Below are 25,258 nucleotides of genomic sequence, written 5' to 3'. Positions count from 1 at the left end.
CTCTTTGGTCGATGGGCAACAGGGAAATTGGAAATGGGCACATTGGCATAATACGCTCTATTTACCTACCTATCTATCTACCCCAGGTAATATCTCCTGGCCTCCTGTAGCGGGAATATCTTCACCTATATGTTTAGACATCAATTTCTACGTATTGTTACCCACAATCCGCTTAGAGATTCCGCATCACAGTCAGGCCTCCGTACTTTCGGGTTAGTTCTTTGTGTCTAATATTCTGTACCGACGCATAACTAAAATATCCTGCCAAGAATTACGTACCTACCTATCTGCATTAAGTAATAACCCGGCTTTTTCTATTCAGGACCCCTGAACGCCTGCTTATGTAACCCAGGCAACTACACATAGAACGCACTCGAGGGTCAGGCCAAAGGCCAAGGAGGAGAATACTAGTGGCAATCTCGCATGAACCCAGAATGGAGCAGTTTTGACCTCTCTGGGAAGAGGAAAAGAGCGTAGGTATTAGTTGGCCAGGATTTCTCTGTCGCTCTTACAACAGGAGGGGCAAGATTTTACGAGAGGGACGGTTAGATGCTCTAGTTTAGGTGGACGTCACTGTCACATAACAGGCAAGACTTTTTAGCTTTTCCGTAAAGCATAGGAAATCGCCGTGCAGATATCGGTATTAAGGGAGAGTTATAGGGCGGCGGTATACATGGGGGGTGATGCCTAATCTGTATGTGAAACCCTCAGATACAGAAGACCAACCCTAAACTATGTCCCTGAGCATCGTGTGTCTCGTGTCTCGTCTTGTCATGTGTCTTGTCGCGTCATTCGCAATCAAAGAGCTAAATAATTCCTCCCCAGTGTCCACCGACCCCTGTAGAAATCACGACCTTCTCCTCAAGCCATATTTCCCACATTCTCCTTCTCTTCCTCGTTAAACACGTGTTTATCGATGTCCGTATCGGCAGCAGGTCCGTCGTTGTGCTCCTGGTCCTCGTCTGATTCGACATCTAGGTCGTCAAGGTGAAATACTATCTTTTCAGGAGCCTGTTGCTGGGAGACCAGATCTTCGAGGCTGAATATCAGCTCCTGGGGACCCTGTTGCTGGGGGATATGCGTAAAAGGCTCTGGGGCTGGGTGGTAGCGGGCAGAAGCTCGTGACTCAAAGTAGGTGTTCAGCTGGCCGAAGAAGCCCAACTGCTCGGTGTAGGGGCGATGAGCCATGTAATCCCAGAAGACATTGCGACCGATAACCTGCTTCTGGTAAACGAAATAGAAATACTTGCAGGTTTGCGCAAGGCGGAGTCGATGAATACATGGGCCCATGTAATCCATGACGAATTTGATGGCCTCATATGGGATAGAATCACCATGCTTGGTCGTAACGTTTTGGGAAGGCATCATAGTGGCACCTCCGGTAGTGTATCTTGAGTTGTCTGGCTGCCTGCTGTTAGATATGATCCCGAGGGTAATTGACAGCAGGAAAAACTTATGTTAAGGAGAGGCCAGAAAAGGTTATACCATACCTCTGTAGGGGTTTGGATGTCTCAAGAACCTTTGTCTCCTTACTGACAGAACTGAAGTCTGAGTCGCTAAGGGCAAGGGGAAAGTGGGCAAGGTAGGCCGAGATGGACCGTAGGTTGAGGACCGGAAGGGAAGTTGGGAAGGTTTCTTTGGAGGTTGCACAGGAGTTCGAACATCGTAATATATGCTGACAGAAATGGTAGCCTGTCTGGTCAATGATAATCAGTATTATCGTCACTAGGTTAACGAAATGAATCACACAGTACACGAATACACACACTGGGCCATTGTTCATAGAAAGGTACTAGTACATGTGTGCTGGTTGCCTGTAAAATATTCACTTGATTCGGTTGACTGAGGCAGGTGATTAGATCAAACGAACATCAATTCAGATGACAATATAGGCAGACCAAGCCAGGTACCGGGTGAATATATTTCACCCTCAACTCTACCTTTAGGTCCATATGTGTACACTTGATGTTTATAAGAATGAGTACATGACCTGATGGTGAGGATTGATTCATCATTACCATGTGCTGGGTGATCTGCCCTTCTGGAATTTACCCATTCCTATTGCCTTTAGTAGTATAGGCACCCGTTTTCTGTTTCATGATAAGCCTAGATCCTGTCTCTTGCTCAACAAAGGCTTTCATTTTTTATTTATATCCCTCCTACGCTACCTTTCCATGTCCTGTTGAAACAATCCATATATTCGACATTATCGTTGCAATTTTACACACAAGATCCCGCACAGCCCTACTATGTTCTCGTGTAATAGGTAAAGGGGGTACCCAAGCCCAAATCACAAGGCAATGCGGTGATAAAATGAGGCTCTTAACTCCACGGTGAAAGTGATGCTATATATGCAGAGAGAATATTACATAAGTCAATAGCTGGCTAATCATTATTCATACATGTCACACTTATCTCTTTCGTTCCTGCCCCGTACCTACTTCTGCCTATATAGTCCTTACTCCTACGCCTCCAATGATAACTTCATCATGGAAGCAGAGCTCCAGGTAGGCAAGGCACACTGGCAAGGTTAGCGGGGCACTTGCGATGTAAATGTCAGCCTTAATCCTTGTGATGCTCTTGGGATTGCTACACATCTACCTTTCCGGGCGAAAGGCGTCCGTGTCTTCGTCGAAGGTGCTCTTGCCCTGGCCGGCGACCCGGGAGTCTACCTGATGATAGAGTTATTAGCGATGTGTTTACCTTCCAGCGTCACACCGCCCTTAGGCTGGCAGCTCTCGAGGATTAGGTCCGGTAATGGGGTGGGTTCAAAGTGCCTCGTTCGTGACACCGAGCCTGGGATCCCGTGAACTGGTTTAGCCTTTGCGTTTAACGGTCTAGAGCTACCATCGAGGAGAGTTTGGGATTGCATTCCCCTGACACATATTTCAGTACAGTTTCGGAATGCTCGGCCAGCTTCGAGAGTGCTCCCCCGCCACTTGCGTTGTAGATCTCATTCTACCATTTTCCATGGATCGCTAGGCTTTTAGCGAGGCGATACGCCTCTGCCCTCAACGTCATGATGGCGATGTCATTAGCGGTAACCCTGCCAGCTAGTCGAAGCTGTCAGAATCCGTGACCGGGTTTGTTCCTATCTCCGAACTTGTTATTCATGCTGCCGCGATCATGTATGGGATCCTGAACCTCTCCCCGGCAGCTTCTTATAGATCCGGGACTGGTAGATTCAACGTGTCTGTCCCTTTACCTCGGCTTTATTGGGGGTCCAGGACATGTTCGATCATGGATTTCTCAGATTCACCATGATTGCTAGCTTTAAACTTAAAACAAGAACACCTCGTACTAGGCGAACTTAGTCTATCGAGGGAAAAGAAGAAGAGAAGATGAAAGCAGCGCGAGACGATCGAGACTCTGCTCGAGCAACCCCTTTAGCTCGATCGATGACATAGGTATAATATCGATCCGGCGCTTAAGGAAGAGACGTGAGTAGGGCCAATGATAATACCCGCCAGTGTACCAGGCTTTCGTGCAATCTTATGTTCGCGTACGGGATCCGTTCGTGGTAAACTAGAGTACGGGCTTGGAGTTTAATACCACAGGAGAACGAGACGAGGAAAACGTTTGTTGGATTGTTTCCATAATGTTTGCTCTTGTTAGGTGTTTGGAACAGGTTGATACTAGGGTAATCTGTGCCTCTGATTTAGAGGAAATCAGGGTGCCCGTGTTCTCATGCAATTACGACCTCCGTTTTCGTTCCGAGATACTAGCAGCAGCTTAGTGGTTCGTATACTATTTTCTTTGGGCGCCTTAGGATTACGTTTAACCTAATATGTCGCCCTACACTAAGATAAAGATGGCTCAAATCCCTAACTGTAGCATACAATTTTTGTTCTGGGTGTCGGGGTATTGTGTCAGTATGCCTAAGATGTGAGTTTATATTTATGGATTGAATAGTGCTACAAGCCTATCCGCCAGGAATTCCTGACACCCCTGGGGTCCCCATTAGACGTGCCTAGATCCTCCGTAGCGCGACAACCACAGATAGGTATTTACCAACACCCTAACCTGCGGTATCACGAAATTTCGTTGCTATTATATGTCGGAAAGATTCAGTACGTAAAAGGTTTCATAGCTTAAATTATCTAATAGCTGCTGCTGCTTTGCTCGTGAGAGGTTGGTAGCGAATGTTAACCATAAAAACACGCGTGATCACATCTAGGCTGGATTGCTCGATAATACCGCCGCAAATTTAATCCTCGTATGTAAGCCAATATCACACAGCATTGTATTACAGGCCACCAAACAGAGACCTACTGAGAGGGTTGCAGTATTATGTTTCTGTTACGTGAGTCAGCTTACTGTGTATCTTCAGTGAAAGGAGGGGATCGTTCATCCTAGCGTTGTCGAGCCGCTCACCTGATTGAATGTGGTATCACATGATGTAGTCGAAAGCTTGGTTGTGCTATTATGTTTCTAGTGTGCCGGGAAGTCCCATGTATAATCCCAATATTCAGCCGGTTTCGGTAATAAACAGTAATGTCCGTGGACCCTGGAGCTGGTTAGGAGAACCGGGCATAACTGTGCGGCAAACAAGCCAGTACTATGGGTAGTATTCAGCGAGAAAATATCAAGACTGGCCAGGAAAGCGGACTTGAAATCCCAACAGATGGTGTGGTGATTCAATTTCCTAACTGTTTGTGACAAGACGCAGGCATCGAAGCTACCCTACCTACTAGTATTCGGACTAGAGCGATAATTACGTCTATAAAAGCGTACTGGAGATAGTAAACATACGAGGTGATCGTCACCGCAGAGACGCCCCGATGATCAAAATGCTGTACCCTTTTCCAGCGTGACAGGATTGATGCTATAACGAGCTGGATTAGCGGTTCGTGACCCGTAGGTTGGTGTCTAGCAATACCCGGAAAGTACAGAGAGGCTTATGTAGAGTGGCGTGATGACTTCTTTTGTTTAAAGCGCGATATGCAGCTCGGCGTCACGGAGTTTGGCAAAGTTATAAAAGCATGATTGGTGGTTTTAAGAAGGGAAGATGTACACTGGGTAGATAGTATTTAGAATCCCTCAGTACCTACCAGCGGCATGTGTACTAACCATGGAGACCGGGGCGGCCTTCTTCATCCCTGGATGGTCTCCATTCTTAATTGCATAGGCTGAAGGACATGGGCTAGTCTACAACACTACTCCTTTGTATTAGACGTGGGGGTCTGAAAGAAGGGCATCATACCATATTCCCAGCCTAGTCCTGATGATTAGTTTGCCTGATCCTTTTACCATCTTCTTTATGTTTTGATCACCTTCTAAAGCCTAGAACCTCACGGCGACACCAGTTTTACACAAGTTGGGGGTCGAACCAGCCCCTAGGAGAGCTTCACCGTAGGGCCGGGATGCTTACAAGGTCAAGGCAAGGCCTGGGGGTTTGTTTCTCGTTGTTAAGATGTATATACTACTAGTCCGGAACTACGCAAGTGGCAATGAGACAGTCATTCAAGGGAAGCGGAAGTAGTTTGCGTGCCCCAAAGGGGAAAATATGTGGCTGATTATTACACTACAGTTATGCAAACGATCCTGTAGGCTATTTCTATTCCCATTATGATACAGACTATAGAGACTGTATAAAAATAGGAGGATGCTGTTGTAAAACAGTTTCTAATAGCAGACTCTATTCAGCCACCCGCACCCAGGACCAGAAACGTGAAACGATGGGCGTGGAGTGCATAGGGTGCATGAGAACGGACACTGCTTCCAAATATACCTCAGAATTCGCCGCATCTTCATAAGATGCTCTGATAGTAGGAGGGGGATGATAGAAAGATAACGCTCGCTGAGCACCTCTAACCTCCAGAGCTCCCTAACGGAGGAGTTCTTTGATGCCAGTTTGAAATGTTGCAGGGATTACGGGTACGCCGTGCAGAACCCCTGCTTTTGTTCTAAAGCCGTGAGTAGCGCCAGAAAGGCTTAGGCCCTGGATGCCACGCCACGTGGATTTGCAGATGGCTAAAACATGGGCTTGGTTGTATACTACAGGTACATTTTATTAGACCCCTAGATATATCCACACCTTTTCGTATTTCCATTATACTCCCACATCCCTCCATACCTTGTATATTTGTAAGCGTGTTCGTGGGAGTAGTTATTGGTAAGGAAGGGTCGTACGCTGGTGCTCATTCCTTAGAACCCTTTGTACCACCCTTTGATGTCGCGACGTCAAGCCATCCATGAAAGCTGAAAGTAACACGCCCGAGGGTCACCATCTCACAGCAGTTTAAAGGCCACTTTGCACTCTTACTTCGCAGTTTATGGCACATCTCTTTATTTCACGGAGTTGTTTCCTAGTTCGGGATGGGTTCATTCAAGTGCTGACCACATATCCCTCAAACTGGCATCAAGCTGCGTATTTCGATCCAGCGCCGAGGACATGATGGCTAATCGCCTGTATGTCTATCTCCGGTTCCTCTACTGATGTATTACGAGTAATGTTTTCCTGTTGTTATTCACCTTTGTCTCGGCGCCGGTAACAGCTGCTGGCTGTTCGAATATGGCAACCTGCGCCGCCCGTTCCTTTCACAGCCAAGGCTCGAGAGGACATATAATACGATTTCCCAACCCTCTTGATGAGTTCGTGATCAGTGCGTCTCCGTCTGGCATATCCGTCTACCATATACTATAGCACGTCGACAGATCGGTGGCCCACCAATTCCATCATGAATCATACCGAAATAGTTCTGGAAGAGTGGAGACTCTTAGAATCTCTGATCGATGGGAAGGGCGCGAGCCCCATCACACTCAGCGGTCGAACATTGTCGATTGCGGAGATTATATCGGTATCACGGTACGGCGTCCCTACAATTACCCTGATATAATGCTTCTGACCAAGCCTTTATAGCCACAATGCGTCCGTAGACATTAGTCCGTCTGCAATCGCATCTATGGGACGCAGCGTTGATGCTCTTGGGAAAAGGCTACAGGATGGAGAGGTCATATACGGTATGATTCTACCGGAAGCAACGTCTGATAGTATGAATTGACAAGTTGCTATAGGTGTCAATACCGGCTTCGGGGGAGATGCAAGCGTACGCACTAAGAAGTTCGTTGCACTTCAGCGGGCACTCATCAGAGAGTTTCACTACGGCGTCCTCCCCGTTGGAGAAAGAGACCATAGTACGGGATCACTAGATGGTTCAGTAGGCAAGCACCGCCATGACTTGACGATCGACAGTTGCGACGACACTTCCTACTTGCCTTGGTCTTGGGCTCGTGCTGCAATCCTTGTCCGGATCAACTCTTTGATTTCTGGATGCTCCGCCATCAGACCAGTGATCGTAGAGAGAATGCAGGACCTCTTGAAGCACGAAATCATACCGCTCATACCTCTACGCGGTAGCATCTCTGCCTCTGGCGACTTGAGCCCCCTGTCTTACATCTGTGGCGCGGTCCAAGGGAAACCCACCATCCGGGTCTTCTCCAAGGGTGGGGGACAGCTTTATGCGGACACAGCTTTCCGAAACGCCAATCTGGAGCCGGTAGCACTGGGGGCAAAGGAGGGACTGGCCGTAATAAATGGAACGGCTGTTTCAACTGCCGCAGCCGCCCTAGCTCTGCATGACACGCATAGCTTAGCCGTGATGGGCCAGATTCTTACAGCCATGAGCGTTGAAGCATTGAACGGCACCGAAGAGAGCTTCAGTCCATTCTTCTCCAAGGTCCGACCTCATCCAGGCCAGGTAAGCTACTACAAAACATCATGTTATGATGTATTATCAAAAAGCTAACATCTGTGAAGACCGAAGCGGCCCGCAATATCCTAGCCTTCCTCGAGGGTTCCAAGCTCACCAAAGTCAACGATGGTGCTGGGAGTACACTGCGCCAGGACAGATACTCCCTCCGAACCGTACCACAGTGGATCGGTCCCATCTTGGAAGATCTGGTCTTAGCCCATAAGCAGATCTCCGTGGAGTGCAACTCTACCACTGACAACCCGCTCGCGACTCAGGAGGGAGAATTCCTACACGGGGGGAATTTCCAGGCCAAGTCCGTGACCTCAGCTATGGAGAAGGCCAGGCAGGGCATTCAAGGCATCGGACGTATGATTTTCTGCCAGTGTACCGAGATCATCAACCCCGTGACCAACAGGGGCCTCCCTCCGAACCTGGTCGCCGAGGACCCTAGCAGCTCGCTCATTTTCAAGGGCACCGACCTGAACATCGCCGCCTTGACGGCTGAACTCGGCTTCCTGGCCAGTCCCGTCAACCACGTGCAGACGGCGGAGATGGCGAACCAGTCCCTCAACTCCCTGGCTCTCATCTCGACTCGGTATACGCACACCGCCAACGAGGTCCTCTCCCAGCTGATGGCCGCCCACCTGATCGCCGTCTGCCAGGCCTTGGACCTCCGCGCCATGCACGTCCAGTTCATCGAGCTCTACCGACCTCGATTCTTCGAACTCGTCGCCGAGCATTACGGGGACTTGGAGCGGTCGAACCTCCGGCCGTCTAAGCCAGCGGCGGCTGACGAACTCTCGGAATTGATGTGGTCTGAGCTCCTGAAGTCATTCGACACCACGGCGAACATGGACGCCGATGAAAGATTCGTCTCCATCGCGAAGTCGTTGCGCACAATTGTTCTGGACCATCGGAACTTCAATCGAGACGCCGAGTTCGTCTCCCGGCAGGAGCGCTTCACAGACGCTCTCAGCTCTTCGTTGCACGATGCCTGGTGCGCGCAGAGGGACGCTTACCTCGTACACGGCGACGCAAGCCCTCTGCTTGGCAAGGCGTCGAAGGCGGTCTACACGTTTCTGCGTCGTACACTCAACGTGCCTCTTCTAGCGACCAGGCACTTAATGACCCCTAAGCTGGACGTATCCGAGGGCGGACTTGGAGCGCGCGGGGCACAGGCCCCGACCGTGGGATCTTATACCGGAGCTGTCAGTCGCGCGCTTAGAGACGGCACGCTGGCAAAGGTGGCGGCTGATGTTCTAGCGGGTGTCGTGTAGGTTATAAATTTTATGCTGGCGGATCGGCCGAAGAGAAGTTGAGGGGATGAGCAGTCGTTACTCTGTCAGTTAGTTGCCTTCGCGCGTAGGGAGCCTGTGTTTATGGTGCCCTGGCTCGGCTGTATTATTATTACGCATCTAGTATTCACTACGAAGTCGTATGGCTATACTGAAGTGAGTCTACTGGTATTATAGTGCTACATGAGGTTGTGGCTGTGTCCCAAACCCTACGCGACGAATGTTATTAGAACCTACCTAGTGTTGGTCGGGTAATAGTTCCAACATTGTCATGTAGAAAAAAAATAGTTTCACACAGGAAGCGTGTCTGTATTAGGGAGTGATATCATGCTGTACTCATTATTACAAAAGCCTTTTCTGACGAACACATCCTGTCTCAGGGGCAAATTCATAACAGGTGCTCTTATGAATGAAACGCGCCATTTCTCGCGTGAAACCTTTCACCGTCTTTGTATAATAAAACCCCGGAAACGCCACTCTGTTGATTTGTTATCCCGAAACCTTCCGGCCTTTGTAATGATCGCTCTAATTTTATTTTTAGCAACACAATAAATACCGGGGCCGTGGCTACGGTCGATACGCCAATTTATTTCCAGAAACTTCCATACAGTAGAGCCTAAACCAGCGTTAGCAAGCAACGAGCCCTGTATTGGATAGCGGCGTGTGTATGCTCGCAAGCTAAGTCCTCTGTGTCGGTGGTGAAGTATGGCGCAACCCTAATGATACTCGCAACGTAAACGGTGCGATATTAGCCGACTGTCTGGGCTCATACTGCAGCAAAAAGGGATGGCCTGGTGGCCAATAATCTTCTTTAGTCCCCGTGTCTCTCAGTCATTGAATGCTCATCAGCTAAAGGTCGCCTTAGCTGTGTCAACAACCAAACATTAATAGAAGTACACAGTATTGATATGTGTGGCGGTGTATAAGCACTGGTAATAGGAGGTCTCGCTGGACGTTTATCATGGTCGGAAACTATTACTCACACTATCCCCCTTCGCGTTATATTGCCTACACAATCGGAACTACATTGGACGATACGTTATACACCGTTGTGGAAACACAGCAAGCTTGGTGTTATATCACCCCATATTTGCCTACTGTGAGTGGCAATAAGGGATATCTGTTCGCATAATTCGACAGAAGAGGTTAATTCCCAGCTGGTGGATTTCTATGTCCTCTCATAGAAATTTCTGGCTCGAGTACCCGGCGTTTCTTTCACGTTTGTCTCGTGTACTCTACAACTCTCCCCACGGCTCGCAATGACTTGGACCAAGGGCGTCTAGGCCGAGGACCCTCTCTCTCGGGGCTGCGCGGCTTTCAACAGGCGTATGTGGCTAACTGCGGTCGGCCCGTCCGCAGGGAAACAAAGCTAATAGCTCGAGAAACGAAGGCCTTACCTCCACCCCCATGTCTGAAAAGACGTAATACTCGGGTAATACCATTTGCATCCCAACGCCCCGCAGCATCAAGGAGGGCTGGAGATTCCAGATGTCAGTGCTGGTGCCGGCCATGGAGATGCACCCCGGTTTTTATATGGGGTACAATGGTTAACAGGTCTTCAGCACATGGCTCCTGGATTCGTCATTAAAGCTTCATCCATCTACGGGCATTGCAGTTTCAATACCGACATAAAATGGCTTTTCGGCAGCGTTTCGCTTAGGGAGCGATGCGTATTTGCCAGTGCAATCGCCGGATGACCGGATCTCCAAGTTCGATATCGTGAGCTCTCGTCTGTCCAATTTCTTTAGCTAAGAGAATCTAAGACCAGCACTTGGGAGTCTTGTCAAATCCATGCATAATATTAAGCCTCCCCAACACCTTCTATTTCATAGCATGTGGTTACCAAAACCTGCGTGCTGGGTCCAGATCCTGGAGGACGCTTCCAGTGGAGCGAGACTGATGTCGAATCCATGCGAGTCAACCCCAGCGGGCGCTATGTGCCTACTGACTCTCTAGTAGCGCTTTGATGAGGAACCATACCACAAGGTAGCCGGGCGTTGCCAACTGGGCGAAACTGTCGTCTCGAGTATTCGATTCGGAGGGATAGGTAGGTAAAATTGCCGGATAAGGTGAATTTGGTTAGTTAAAATTAGAGCCTGTGTAATAGGTAGTTCTGGAACTTGCTGCAAGGACTCACTCGCATCAGGGGATTTGGACCAAAATGGCGCCCAGAATATGCTGCTGATCCGTTAATTAGCTCCCTTGCAAAGATACATTCAAGTTGCCTTGCACGCAAACCTGCTCTCTCATGCGTTACGTAGGTGATGTTTCGTGTTCCCGCGTCACAATGTAGCTGTGGTATCGGATTGACTACGGGAGTAGGGAACGGCTAGTTAACTACGTTATTACCTACGAGATTCCATGCCCTTACGACGTTTTCCTCCAACAATGGAAGGTCTCCCCGTTCTCTACCTGCAACGACTAGCTTGAACCATCGAACTCAGAATCTCGCTTAGCATTGTTCAGATTGAAAACGATTGAAACCCGTTGGGAAGACGACAGTTTGAGAATAAATTCAAAGTTGTCCTCGTTGCTCTACTTTCCACCTGTGCAGGAGAAGCTGCAACTCTTAGTTTCGACCGCTGGCCTCGGCTTGGTTTCGACTTATCCTAGTTGAGTTTTAATTCAAGCTCAAGTCAGTGCCCGAATGAGTACGGGTTTTGATCCTCTAGTGGCAGCCGATCCAGGTCGATGTGTCCCATTTATATCGGCAGGTAAAGTGACTGCGCGTATCAGTGGGTCGTAACGGGCAGTATTGAGCTCCGCAGGGGGGATCGACGAGAGGCTATGGCTTGCGCCGGCGCCGGTATTCTCGACTCCGTTGTTCTCTTTCGGCTCGTTGTTCTCTTTCGGCTCGTCGTTCTTTGTCTTTTTCGATTCCCATTTTTCCTTCAATTGCGAACCGAGATTTTTCATTGGCCGTAAACCCCCGAAGGGTAGTATAAGCCACCTCATGTAGCTCTTCCCTCCCGCTTCGTCATTTGATAGGGCTGAAATAAGCCATCCACCCAGGTCTTGATGGGTTATAATGTTAGTTGAGTGTAAGTCGAATAGCACACAATAACACTTACCAAATACAAGCCTGATCACGTCCATTGCATTGTAAACGGCTAGTAGAGCTAGCCAAGCAAGGGCGAAAAGGGGGAAACAAAACACTCCTAGGACCAGGTTTCTACATTCGGGCAACGAAAAGGTGCCTCGACTTAAAACACCGCAAGCAATGTCCACTCTCCGAGCTGGCAGCTCGAGAACAACATATACCACAAGGAACCAGAATCTTGAGAGACGGACAATTCCGAGGCCCTTGTCGTAGTACTTCGCATAGACGCCTCGGTGTCTAATAGGTGACGAATTTCTTGGTTGGGGTTGGGTTTCCTCGTCGTCTTTCGACTCCTTCTTGGCTCCTACGATAAGCACACTTTGTCTCATTTTCGATTCCGAATACCGTTGGACGAGATCCACCACACTCCGCACAACGCCCGCCAGTGTCTTTGCGTTGAATAGGATAGAGACCGTGATGGAAAATGCAGTGACGGCATATATTACCAGACTTTTGACTAGGTCTGGTGCCGGAACCGCGTTCATGCTCAAGATGCTCGAAGCGAAGCCAAGGGGTAGGAAGACCACCGTAACATAGGTAAAAAATCGAATGTTCTCCGACCCACGAAGCGACAAGTCGTCCCGTATTCGACTTCCTCCCTTTTCCAGAGTTTCCTTCTGTGACTTGACTTTAGCGTGGAGAGTACGTAGATCCCTAATTTTCTGGCTTGTCGAGCGTTGACACTTCTTGAGGATCCCTCCGTACCGACGCTCGTCGTTCCGAGTCCACCGGGGCTTTTCGTTTCCACGGTCCTTCTCACGAGCTTCCCACTTCAACACCTCTGACTCCACACCTTCTAACTCTTCATAGACAATTCTCAAAATACTCTCGTACCTCTGCCATTGTGCGCCGAAGTAGAAATAATCTCCACTGCTCCAAGTAGCAAATGGAAACGCATTTTGCTCCTGCCGCACTTCAAGCCCTGTTGTGATTTCAGTGAGAATCTCTTGCGTGCGTTGGATTGCTGTATTCAGTATATGTTCAAACCAGTAGAGTTCGAGAATTTTTCTTTGTCTCCAGCCTGGTTCACGTTCGCTGCATGGGAAGGGAGGAATCCATTCCCAACTGTCTCGGTCTTCTATGAAATGACAGGTCCAGTAGCGATCGAAGAAATCTCCAGTGAACCGAAATCCCATAGAGGTCTTCTTGATTTTCTTCTCTCCACTTGGGAAGACAGTTTCATTTAGGTGTCGTATACTAGTAAGAGAATCTCCCTCCTGCTCTGCTAGGAAATAGAAGCTCAGGTGGAGTTCTGTTTCCCACATATTCGTTATAATTGTTGGGTCGTCAAAAAAGTATTGCACGTGATTGTGATGCCGATGGAAAAAAAGAGATATTGCATGCTGTTCTGCCTCCGTGCTGCCAATTGTGCATATCAATGCCGTCTGGGGGTCAGCCATCTGAAGCCAAATGAGGCGCTTCTTCGCACTCTTCGCATTTCGAGGTTCGCAGAGCTTCTCTAATAGACCTTGGTTGGTGAAAGTAGCGAAAGGGCTGAAAGAGCTCTCGATTTGGTTCTCTCTTCTGGGTCCCTCCGACCCCTGAACGTCGACCCCTTGTGATCTCCGGACCAGGTTGTTCGCAGTCCAATCCCGATCTTGATTAAGATTCTGTATAACATAGTTGGCTTCTTTCGCCACAATATGTCTGTTGATATCGGCATCTGTGTACCCTCCAGTTTGGCCTTTTATAATTGCATATATGTCATCCTTTGTTTTTCCATCATTCATCAGGAAGGATGGATAGTTATATAACCATTCCTCTTCCATCTCAATGATATTGCTCCAATCCAAAAGGCGACCAAAAGGGATTGTCTTTTTCATGAAGACGGAGTTTTGAGCTGTGCCCTCATCTAATACTTTCTGGCGTTTTGGCTGGGTATCAGATCCCTCCGGAAGTCCGTTTAGGCGGCCTCCTTGTCTTTCTGTTTTTGGGCTCCCAGTGTTAGCAGTTGAGGATGCCGGCTTTGCCTTGTGTGCTTCGGCGATGGAAACGGCATCAAAGAGGAGGATGAACAGGACTTCGAAATTAGCATGGAAGAAGTAATCTCGATCTTCTTTCCTGGTATAAATCTCCGGTTCTTGCGTATTATCATCCAGAATCCCGGGGCAAAACCCGCTCAAACTCATACTTCGGAAGATGACCTGGAGGCAGGACCTTATCACATCAGGGGCAGGTTTCTTGTTGATGCTCACTCCCCGTAAACCCATCATGATACCTAAGGCGTATCGAAGTATATTGCCCCAGGACATATCCTGGTTGAATTCATATAGCCCTTGTGATTTGAGCGTGTTGTCCCATAAAGCTTCTTGATCTGGAGTCGAAATCCAGTCATATTTGCCGTCTTGGCCATAGAACAGTGCTGTATCCCGCGAGTGTAACAAGAACCGGGTCTCCCTAGAGGAACGAGTAACAGCGAGCATTCGCTTCTTCAAGGTTTCATTCTCAGTTGTGAATCGTCGAAGTATATCCTGTTGAATACCCCCTGGACGCTTCGATTTCTTCTTTCTCTCATCTCCTTTTGACCATGAGTCATAATCTTCTATGGTCTTGAGAGCCCTCCAAACCCATATGTTGTCGTCTAATCGGAACACATTAGTGCCTTCTTGTTGGTCGTGGGGCCAGGCGTAACACGCATGTTTATCCAACTGTTTCAAGTAATCGAACCATCGGTTGCCGACATTTTGAATGACCCTCTCCTTGAGATTCGAAACGGTGAGAGCCAAATCCGGATCGTTGCGGTAGAAATCTGCCCATTCTCCCACCTTCAGGAGTTGGAACGCCGAATTCGTAAAGAAATCATCCGGCTGCCACGAATATTCACTACGGTGCATATGTTTCCCAGTAACCCAATAGTTAGCGGTGAAATACCCGGGTTTCTTTTCTGCCGTTTCTAGCCACTTCATATGGCCCACACAGACTTTGGATATTCTGTCTCTTAGAGACATCACGTATTCATCCTCACTATCAAGCCGTTGTAATCTACGTGCGACTTCAATGAGGAACCGGAATGCAAAGCTGAAAACACTTAGTTAGCTTGTGTTTTCTGAGTAGAAAATGGAGAATAGGGCCTATTACAAGGAGGCAGGAGTACAGACACGGTGACCTGACATATCTCCGCATGTCAAGGCCGTCGGATACGTAAGGTTCTTGCCCTGCACTGGTGCCGTCGATAAGGGGATGGAACACACAGATAATACATGCTCAAGATGTCGTCGAATCGCAAACTCGATATGATCCATAGGTGATGATGTAATTGACGGTACCCCTACAGGATCGGTGACAGGCCTTTTGGAAGCCTCTGCAATGCAAAGGTCGGAAAATTGAGTGTCTTGTATAAGCTGGTTCACATCGACTGATCCCGCTGGGATTAAACCATCTTTCCAGCTATACCCCGACTCTGGAACGGATATCATACGGTATGCGGTAACGATTTCAATGGTGTTCCTGTCAGATTCCTTCCCTCCTACCTTCGCTTCCCAGTCTGGATTGTGTTCAGGTGGCCATTTCAATGCGTTACCGTCACGGAATACGGAAACAACAACCGCAACGGCCACTGTCGGTTCCGCGTTCTGTGCACTATTCTGAGTTAGCGAATGGGGCCCCTTTCGGGGATAGTCGTCGACTTACCCTGCTTCAACTTCAGGCTTGTCGAGTTTGTGATGTAGCACCCAAGAGGAGCCATGTGTACGTGGTTCTGACTCCCAATAGCCTACATATTCAGAATTAAACAAACTCCAATCGAGATAGTTTGAATCCCGAATGTACATGCATTCTTTCTTGGCTCGAAAGCGAAACTTGACTTCCACCTCAGCTTCCTTCGGGTTAGTTAGGACGCATTGTTGCAAAACTATGCCGTTGTGCACCATCCACTGAATGGCGAGCTCGATTTCCTCGGTTTTATACTCGTATCTCGGCCAGCGATAGTATAGGTATGTCAGCTTAGGACGTTTCCTGAGATCCAAATCTGGGAATTGGAGTCCATAGCACCGCTCAGATTCGTCTGCGTCGTTTAGGCCCTGCTTAGACAATGCCTCTAGGTCCATCGCTCTCTCTACCACATAATAGGGGCTTGGTATCTTTCCGTGGTCTGCCGAGAACAAACCAGAACATCCTATGCCGAGGTATGTGCTAAACTGCATAATGTCCCCATACATGTTAACACTTGCTATTGTGCCATTATCGCCGAACGAGGAATAGGTCTCCTGGTTCGGTGCATCGTCCCAAGACCTATAGGGATTGAGGGGGGGTTCCGTGTCGGGATGGGGGTCCCGTTGAGATTTCATTCCCCCATTGACGGGCAGGTCGCTCCCCCCTACATATAATTGTGAATAAACAAACACGGAGGCTGAAAATGAGGATACACACGTTTATTAAGTTTTTCGAATTCCTTGTTGACCTCTGCCGGGAGTCTGTCATTGGCCATAGGTGAAGGTCCTACTCAGCGGAGGTGAACCAACGAGTGTTCAAGTGGAGGGCAAGCTCAATTGGGTCGAAGATAAGTGATGGCGTAACGTTGTGGGTTGAAGAGTCCAGCCTAGTCTTATATAGCGTCAGCTATTTCACTACACAGATGCAAATCATCGACCCCTGTACTGTACTGCAACAGAGCATAATACCTACAAAGTGACATAATGGAGTCCCATTCTGCCTCCACCCACAAGTTCAACGTGGCAGCTGCGAGGATCTCTATATGGGTGTCGGGTATCCGAATCGAGAGGGGATCACGGCTGGGCGTTCGGTGGTGACAGAGTAATTCTTAGTATAACAACCTTTACCGCCAGGTGAGAGTCATATGAGGCAGGTGGTTATTGAATGTGCAAAAACATAAGCCGGAATTTCCATGGGTTCCATGCATCTAATCGCCGACTGATACGAAACACGCCCTATTAATTGTGATGATCAACGACTCGTCATCTAGGAGTAGTTATTGGTGGCCTTGTGTGGAATATGAGTCGTCGACGCAGCTACTACATTGAAAAGAAATTAAAAACTTGCTTTTACTCTTATTAATTCTCGTCGATTTTAAAGGAACTCCTCTCTACTAATTGCGTTTTAGTATCATTAAAAACGTCGCTCGAACACTACCTAGGTATTAGTCGTGCCGGGTTGTGTATGGGGACAACAGTAAGAGAAGCAGCGAAAACAGATTTGGGGTGACACAACAAGTAGGTACAACCGGAGAGTCTTTAAGAATAACTCTTATTAACCCGTCATCTTCTCACTAATCTACTTATTATAGTATCCCAACCGAGGAGATTTGCTGCCATGCCTCACCCCCCTGTTGCCGTTTCCGATCATTGTCCCGCCCCTCCGACACACACGGCACCATCACAGATCCGACATCCCACGTGCCTTTCGGGCAGCCTGCCATAGCTCCTTTATTTTATTTTATTTTAAATTTTTTTTGGGGGGGGGGGGGGGGTTGGCTCTGTGATGGTGGACAGTCCGGCCTCCTGCCTTAGTAGGGAATTGCCTCCGTGGTCCGGCTAGTCCATGTGGCGTCCGAAGACAAGGAAATCCTTGAGCATGCGCGGAACTTTCAGCAGCTAAGATGCCACAGCCTGCTGCTGCGCGAAGCCGAACAGGCGAAGCGAGGAGCTGAGGGATAGGATGTCGGAATAGGGTCAAGAAACCATCACTAAAGCCGTCTTGCACGTAGGAATGGGCTTTCAGCTTCTCGCAGATGTCGAAACGCTCGCATCCAAGCTCAAGAAACCCGGCGTTTCTGTCAACCCCTACGATGCTTTCGGATGGTGCCCCGTCGCGGACGAGCTTGCGGATGTCCCGCGCGAAGTAGCAGCCTGAGGACTTTTCGCCGGGTGGCACACGACGCAGAGCCTCGGGCTAGACGAGGCATAAGGCAGGCTGGGAAGTCAAGGGATTGGAAAAGTCCCATGCATGGGCACAGAAAAGCCTGGGGGTAGTTGGAGTCAACATGGTAACTGCACATTTCCGCCAAGACTTACCTACGTGTTCGAAGCCGCATCTCGCACTTGGAGGATGTGCCCGCAGATTTGTCTTCTGGGATCCCTGAGTAGCCTCGAAGAGCCTCCTTTGAAATCGCAGGAATTCCATTCCATTTGGCCTGGTACCGGTCGGCGTTTTACGACGCCTTGGTTCAGCTGTTCGCCTCGCTTCTGTACTTCGGTCACCAGCTGAGAGACAGTAGGGCCCGTCACTAGTTGGGGGCTTTTTGGGGGGAAGGGAGGGGGAGGGGGGTTCATTATGTTGCGTAAAACGTAGACGCCTACTTTTATAACTTTCGTATGTAGGCTTACATGGTCCGGTTCAACTGCTACGTGACAAATTATGATATGGATGGAATTTAAGGATCAACCGACTTCCTCGATGGTTGGATAAAATGGTCCCATGACTTGCATGTTATCTAAGGATGGAGTATATGCCGATCTTTTCTAGTTATATGTTACGTGGCAATTGAACCAGCCCTTATATGCCTACCTACCGCAAAGCGTAAATATAGGCGTCTACGTTTTACGCGACATTATATATTAATACTGTCACATAGAGAGCCACTTGTACATGGCTCCCTACTCCTTCTCGAGTTGCTCGCTTACCTAACATAGCTCCCAGCTCGCTTATGTAACATAGCTCGCAGCTCCCTATCGTCTATATATAGGTAGCTCGCATCTCCTTTGTTGATCTCCTTCCTTCTTAGATAGTCAGTCAATTCACCTTCTTCTTCCCACCTTCCGTTGCTCCCAAGAAGCAACCTCAGTGCCCACGTAGCTCTCCCGATCTACGTATCAAATACCTAGTAGAGTCTCTGTCCCTCTTTGCTTCTTTCATATCCTGATCCCTCCCACATTTAATGATACCTACCTTTGCGATAAGGGGTTGCATAAACGGACGTGAATCAGCCGCAACGGCATGTAGTAGTTGGCGTCTGCGATATTGCCGATTAGGCTCTTAGCGACGGTGGTTGCATGGAGATAACGGGCGGCATAATATCGAAGGGTTAACTCCATAAATTGCTCAACGACGGGCATATTCGGTACGCGTGGGAGTTTTATATGGATGTTACTTACAACATAAATGTATTCTCCCGTTATTTGAATCGGGAACGCGGTCTGTGTTTAGTTATCAATCTAACCTCTCAGACCTAACCAGTTCACGAAGGAAGCGAGATAGATTGGTGGAGAGTAACTGTTCACCTAGTCATTTAGGGAGTTAGCAGCCATTTTCTTTCCATAGCGCCCTAATCGACATGTCAGCGCGCGACGCTCTCGGTGACACTTTTTAGCGCTTACATCAGAATAATTATAATATGATCTGTCGCGTAAAACGTAGACACCTATATTTATGCTTTGCGGTAGGTAGGCATATAAGGGCTGGTTCAATTGCTACGTGACATGATCTCCATAGTGTGATCATTGACTTCGCGTCGACACCACTGAGGCCGTTTTTTTCTTTCTCGGTAGTCTTGATTCTCGGTGGTTAGGATCATTCCGCAGGTTCAAATTTATCGTCGCGTAAGAGTCTGTATCTGCATACACCTTACGATGTGCATCTCATGAGCTAGAACCACGCCCATTATCTCTTCTAGAGCCTTATAAGTTCAACAGGCTCTAATCCGAACCAACTGGTACACCCCTAATGATCCCAACACGATAGGGGATTACATAGAGTAGGTTGAGTTGAGTTGTGAAGGTGTCGACCTCACTAGCGGTAATATTCACTGGGTGCACCCCTTAGACTTTAGTGCGTACGATTTTACGTCAACCCCTAAACAACTCCCACCGTAAGCCGAAAACGCGCTACGCTTTGCCAGGCATCCTCTATCATTCACCCTAACTCATCCTCGTCGACATCCTCCTAGCTTTAATTTCAATGAGGAGGCGTCAGCATTCCACCATTGTCGCTGTTGTAATCTGAGATTATCCAAGCTCGCCCTATCGGCGAATCCCTTCAAGCATTTCGCAACAGGTTCCATTCTGCCCATCCAGAATGGAGCCCGGACACCCGTGATTCGGACACCATAACGAATCCGTAGCCCGCTTGCGGTGACTGGCAGACTGGCCAAAACCCTACCTCCAGAGTGCGAGGCCGGCGCAGCGTCAGCGCGATGTCGGCGTCATAAGCTACCCTGCTACCCTAGGGATATAAGGCGCTGATCCCAGAGCCTCGTTCCTAGGGGGCTGAATAGCAACCCGGAGCAAGACAAAGCCTCCGGGGATTGATCAGATCTTGCGAAATACGTCGGGGATGTATTCGCTGCCCGAGATACCCGCCACTTCGTCCTAGCCTTCACCCTCTGCGAATCCGTTATGCGCCTATGGGAAATCGACCGCCTCGGCGCCATCGCATCGACCAATATCTATGAAGAAGGGCTCCAATTCCTATCCGTCTTGCTCAGCTTCCTATAGGTGGACGAAGTAACGCTCGGGTTTGATCCTACCGTCGTTACGCCTGACGGTAAGCGGAACGTTACGATCCAGCGTGACGGTGTCTCGGAGCGCATTATATTAATTGACGGAGTCGTGAGGCGGACATTGTGCATTGCGGGACGGGCCACGACGTGTTGGAAGGCCCATCCGGAAAGAGACCGGCCGACTATACTCGTAGGTATTTCGGGGAGCTTTCTCGGCTTTCCGCTGAATCTGAACACGAACTGCTCGTGGGGCGCGCGATGTCGATTCTCGGCTCTGTTGGACAGTCCCTGCGGATTGCGTAGAGGGCTCCCTAAGCCCAGTATGGCCTTCGCTAAATGATACTACTGTGCGTTTTGGTGGCGGTTCCTTTCGTGGCCTCGCTGCCTTAATCTTAAGGCACGCAAGACGAGTTAAAAGGTAAACCTAGTTGATCAATTGAAGGTGTAAAAACTAAACTGCTAAAAGGGTTTAAATACAGCGTTTTACGAACAGTTAGCTGTTGCGTGTTTTTCTTCAATTCCACCAATCACAGGCCTCCATTCTGGATGCCTGAGGATCCACACTACTTTATACGTACATGTACATACACGTTGTATACATAGGGGCAGGTGATTAGTACGGTAGGCCAGGTAAGGTTAGTGCAACATGCAGGTACCCGCCTGGTGACAGATGTACATAGGTACATCGGGTTCGGTACCGTGTGCAACTCTCGCTCTTGGGGACATCAGCGATAGGCGCCACTGTGTGGTCTCTTAGGTATATGTACATATGTATGGATGTATTGGACCTAGCTGTGTACCGAAGACCTGCCGAAAAAGCCATTGACCAATGGTTTCGCTATAATTCGTGCCCCGGTATCCACCTGAGGCTGCAGCACACACAGTATGTATACAGTATTCGCACCTGGCTCCCAAACTAAGGCAGGTACGTAGATGTATTGATGCGACAACGCGAATGAGTGACATGTTTACCGTGCCGTGCATGTCCCGTTCCCATCTCTGGGTCAACCTCCTATTCCCTCCTCTTCCCCATCTTGCCCGGGCTTTGCTGTTGCTCATCTGGTTGTGCTTGGCCGATCTCCGTGGTGCTCTGCATTGGTGGTGGTAAGTCTGGTCCGATCTACCTCGACGCCAATCCTCCGTGTTAATCTGTCTCCCCAGCCTATCACGCGTCGGGTCCTAATACTCCATCTCTGGCCCTTTTTTTATCTCCTTTGGGGTATTCCGAGTCTTCCGCGTCCGCCCTCGCCCTTCGTATCGCCGGTGTAGAGAGACGGGACCACGACCATGTACGCGTCTCGTTCAGCCGTCGCCACGGCGTTGCTATTCTCGCTAGCCACCGCCGTACCCAACCTTCGTCCGAGACAGACCGACGCCGCCCTGCAGCCGTGGGTCACCATCGGTGAAGATGGCAGCCCGAGCACCGTCACGCCCGTTCTAAGCACTGTTGATGGGACGCCCACGGTTATATCTGGCGCGCCGCACGACCTAACCGCCACTGTCTTCACCACCACCAACTATGGCAAGGTTTCCACCAGCACCGGCACCGCCCCTCTGGCCACGCCCACCGGCGGCCAAGCTGGCGCTTTTCCCGTCTGCCACAACAAGGACGGCGAGTTCGCTCCGTGGTGCCAGCCGACCGACGGCACCGAGCTATTCCCGGGCACCACCTATTACTGTAGGTCTTCCGCCGCCCTGCTTTCGGCGCTATCCCCGGCATTCTTACTGACTTGCTTCCTACCTAGTTTTGTGGGATGCCACGTACTTCAAGATCCCGAACACAACCATCCTCGTACAGGGGAACTACCTGAATGAGACTACGGGCGAAGTCACCGATCAGGCCTTCGAATCGCCGAAGACCGCCGCGTCCTGGGGGTTCTGGAGCTACCGAATTGAAGAAAGCCTCATGAAGTTCCAGTCTAGCAAGAACATCACCTTACAGCTCGCCACTCTGACCTTGGACGGAACGCAGAGCGAGATCATCCCGGGTCCCCGGGTCCTGGTAACTCATTACCCCGGCCCGAAACCTGACCTCGGCAAGCCCGCAGACCAGTTGGCGCTCATGATCGCCCTACCCACCGTCTTCGGGTTCATCCTCCTCTGCGTCGTAGGCACCTGCATCTGGAACAAGAAGACCCGCCGGATCGACATCGGCAACATCATGTCGCGCAACCGGAACGGCTACGGCGTCGGGAAGAGCGCGGGCACCCGGATGGGCCTGGGCAAGAAGCAGAAGGCCCACGAGCGCATCCAGCTGATGGAGCGCGAGGTTCGGGCGGACGGCGGCGAAGTTTACCGCGACATGCCCGAACTCGAGAGGCGGGACAGCGACGCGCTCGGCAGCCTGGCCGGCACCCCGATCGAGGACCGGCGCATGGACTTCCACAGGCCCGGGAGGCGATAGGGCTGATCCTGCGGTCGACGGCGTGGTCAAGGCTTAATAACGAGAGAATCTAGCAGAGACAAGGGGTGAACTTTACTTTTGGAAAGCCGTACTCGGAAAGCCACATTTGGAAAGCCGCGCACGACAACGGACGGTGGAACTGTTCGCGAACGAAAGGTACGCATGGGAATAGAAACGCTAACGATGAAGATAATCTTACTGTACGCGCTATGTACGCTTATCAGGATTTACAAGACCCTGTACGTATGATGTTTTTCACGTCACTAGAATGAGGCCAAGGGCACGGGGAGGCCCAGACTCTGGTCTGCTTTAAGAAGCAAGCAAGCAGGCGATCTCGAAATATACGGCATTGATGCATCGACCTACCCGCCTACCCCAGGCTACCTTTACCCTTGGGATCTGCCTGGATAGGTCGTCCCTCTGGGCATTCTAGACCTAAATGCCAGTGTCTCGTGGCAGAGCAGAGCGTGACAGCGATTTTTCTAGTGATGGAGCAGTTGGGAACTTGGCACGTAGGTTATATTCTGGTTCGGGCAATCCTGATCAATGCTGTTGCGGGGTCTTCAATAACGATTCTTAATTGTGCCATCACTGGCAATCTCTTATGGCCAAAAAAGGAAACATTCGATATCCCCAGACCTGCCAGCTTTGGTATTTCAAAGGCTCGCTCCCTGATATTTTTGCACGGCCCGCGGTATCGGACGAGCAGACGTCATTCCGTCGCAGGCGATGAGCGAGTCCCCGTCGACTGCGGCGAATGTGTCTCCTTTGCTCAGCCGCAGGCAGTTCTTCCCTTTCTCTTTCTTCCCTCCCCCCACCTCTCCCTCACCCCCTCACTGGATATCGGGGTACGCATTCAGTGCGAGCTGGCCGCCGAGGTGGGCGTAGAGGACGTTGCTGCCGTCGGGGATCTCGCGGTTGCGGACGAGGTCCATGAGGCCGGCGAGGCTCTTGCCCTCGTAGACGGGGTCGGTGATGAAGGCCTCGGTGCGGGCGCCGAAGCGGATGGCGTCGAGGGTGCGGGCGTCGGCGACGCCGTAGCGGCCGCCGTGGTAGCGCTCGTCGAGCTCGACGTCGGCGTCGCGCACGTCGGCGGGCGCGAGCCCGATGCGCGCCGCCGTCGCCCGCGCGATCCGCAGCACCTGCGCCCGCGTCGCCTCCGGCGCCGCCGACGCGTCGATCCCGATCACCCGCCGCGCTCGCGACCCCAGCCGCTCCTGCGCCAGCCGGAACCCGGCCACCGCCCCCGCCAGCGTCGACCCCGTCACCGCGCAGATGACGATCGTGTCGAAGAAGAAGTCGTCCACGCCCCGCCGCCGCTGCAGGTCGCGCTCCTGCGCCTCCACCTCCAGCGCCCACCGCGCGAACCCCAGCCCCCCCAGCGGGTGATCCGACGCCCCCGCCGGGATGTAGTAGGGCTCGCGGCCGGCGGCGGCGAGCTCGCGCTCGAGCTGCGCCAGCGTCGGCTTGTGCTCGATGCCGAAGCTGGTCTGCGGCTCGAGCCGCGGCGCCGCGCCCATCAGCCGCGACAGCTGGATGTTGCCGACGGTCTCGTAGTGGCGCTCGGCCGCAGCGTCGGCGGGCGCGTCGCCGCCGTCGGCCGCCGGCAGGTCGACCCAGTGCTCCTGGACCAGCGCGCACTGCAGCCCCAGCGCGGCGGCCACGGCGGCCACGGCCCGCGTGTGGTTCGACTGCACGCCGCCGATCGAGACCAGCGTGTCGCTGCCCTGGGCCAGGGCGTCCGCGGCGAGGTATCTGTTGTTTTGCCCCGCCCAGGTTATTTGATCGCTCCACGCACACGCATCTGGTGCGGCACAGCTGCCGCGGCCTACGCTAGGAGAGGGAGGAGGGCAGGCACTTACTCGAGCTTGCGCACCTTGTTCCCACCGAACGCTAGGCCCGAGTTGCAGTCCTCGCGCTTGGCGTAGACCTGGACACGACCGCCCAGAGCGGCGCTGATGCGCGGGAGGTGCTGGATGGGCGAGGGCCCGAATAGTAGCGGCGTCCGGGGGATGCTGGCGAAGGGCTCGGGGAGCCGGAGGTCGAGCTCGACGTCAGTCATGTTGGAGGCGTGTGTAGGGCCTCGAAGGGGAGAGATAGTGGTGTGGTGGTTTGCGGACTGGGTTGAAGAGACAAGCGGTTCGGTCGGCGCGTTATGGGGGATCGAAAATTTGCAACACGAGACTCGCTGCCATTTCGGGGGTCCTCGTCATGGCCGAGCAGAATCTGTCACGAGTAATCCGCTATCCCGACCTCGGTCTACGCCTAACTCCACCATCGAGCCAAGACCGGGCCCCGAAGTCGGATGGCGACGATAACGCGTGGACTAGTACGTGAGACGGCGCCGAGAGCGGGAGCCGACACCACCCACCG

General features: G+C 50.9%; 4 protein-coding genes across 4 annotated transcripts; 2 read left to right on the top strand and 2 right to left on the bottom strand.

Moving 5' to 3' along the window:
- Positions 1–6,680: 6,680 nt before the first annotated feature.
- GGS23DRAFT_615957 (phenylalanine and histidine ammonia-lyase) lies at positions 6,681–9,175 on the top strand (the record flags this gene model as incomplete). The annotated part of the gene is made up of 4 exons (XM_051520748.1): positions 6,681–6,808; positions 6,863–6,963; positions 7,018–7,700; positions 7,760–9,175. 4 exons carry the CDS (start codon positions 6,681–6,683, stop codon positions 8,969–8,971), a joined length of 2,124 nt encoding a protein of 707 aa, XP_051368273.1. The 3' UTR covers positions 8,972–9,175.
- Positions 9,176–11,522: 2,347 nt separating this feature from the next.
- On the bottom strand, positions 11,523–16,577 carry GGS23DRAFT_615949 (uncharacterized protein). Its single transcript, XM_051520747.1, has 6 exons — positions 16,458–16,577; positions 16,148–16,404; positions 15,720–16,108; positions 15,168–15,668; positions 12,061–15,107; positions 11,523–12,003 (listed from the first exon to the last, which is right to left on the bottom strand). Exons 1-6 carry the CDS (start codon positions 16,513–16,515, stop codon positions 11,621–11,623), a joined length of 4,635 nt encoding a protein of 1,544 aa, XP_051368272.1. The 5' UTR covers positions 16,516–16,577; the 3' UTR covers positions 11,523–11,620.
- A 5,102-nt stretch (positions 16,578–21,679) lies between these two features.
- Positions 21,680–23,129, top strand: GGS23DRAFT_313162 (uncharacterized protein). Its single transcript, XM_051512807.1, has 2 exons — positions 21,680–22,159; positions 22,227–23,129. Exons 1-2 carry the CDS (start codon positions 21,769–21,771, stop codon positions 22,883–22,885), a joined length of 1,050 nt encoding a protein of 349 aa, XP_051368271.1. The 5' UTR covers positions 21,680–21,768; the 3' UTR covers positions 22,886–23,129.
- Positions 23,130–23,718: 589 nt separating this feature from the next.
- On the bottom strand, positions 23,719–24,947 carry GGS23DRAFT_607423 (putative 1-aminocyclopropane-1-carboxylate deaminase; the record flags this gene model as incomplete). The annotated part of the gene is made up of 2 exons (XM_051520050.1): positions 23,719–24,640; positions 24,748–24,947. 2 exons carry the CDS (start codon positions 24,945–24,947, stop codon positions 23,719–23,721), a joined length of 1,122 nt encoding a protein of 373 aa, XP_051368270.1.
- Between the last annotated feature and the right edge of the window lie 311 nt (positions 24,948–25,258).

The sequence above is a fragment of the Durotheca rogersii genome (assembly GCF_024521655.1).
Source record: "Durotheca rogersii strain YMJ 92031201 chromosome Unknown GGS23scaffold_31, whole genome shotgun sequence".
Classification (NCBI taxonomy): domain Eukaryota; kingdom Fungi; phylum Ascomycota; class Sordariomycetes; order Xylariales; family Xylariaceae; genus Durotheca; species Durotheca rogersii.
Note: the sequence above shows the minus strand (reverse complement) of the source record. Positions and strands in the feature narration are given on the sequence as shown.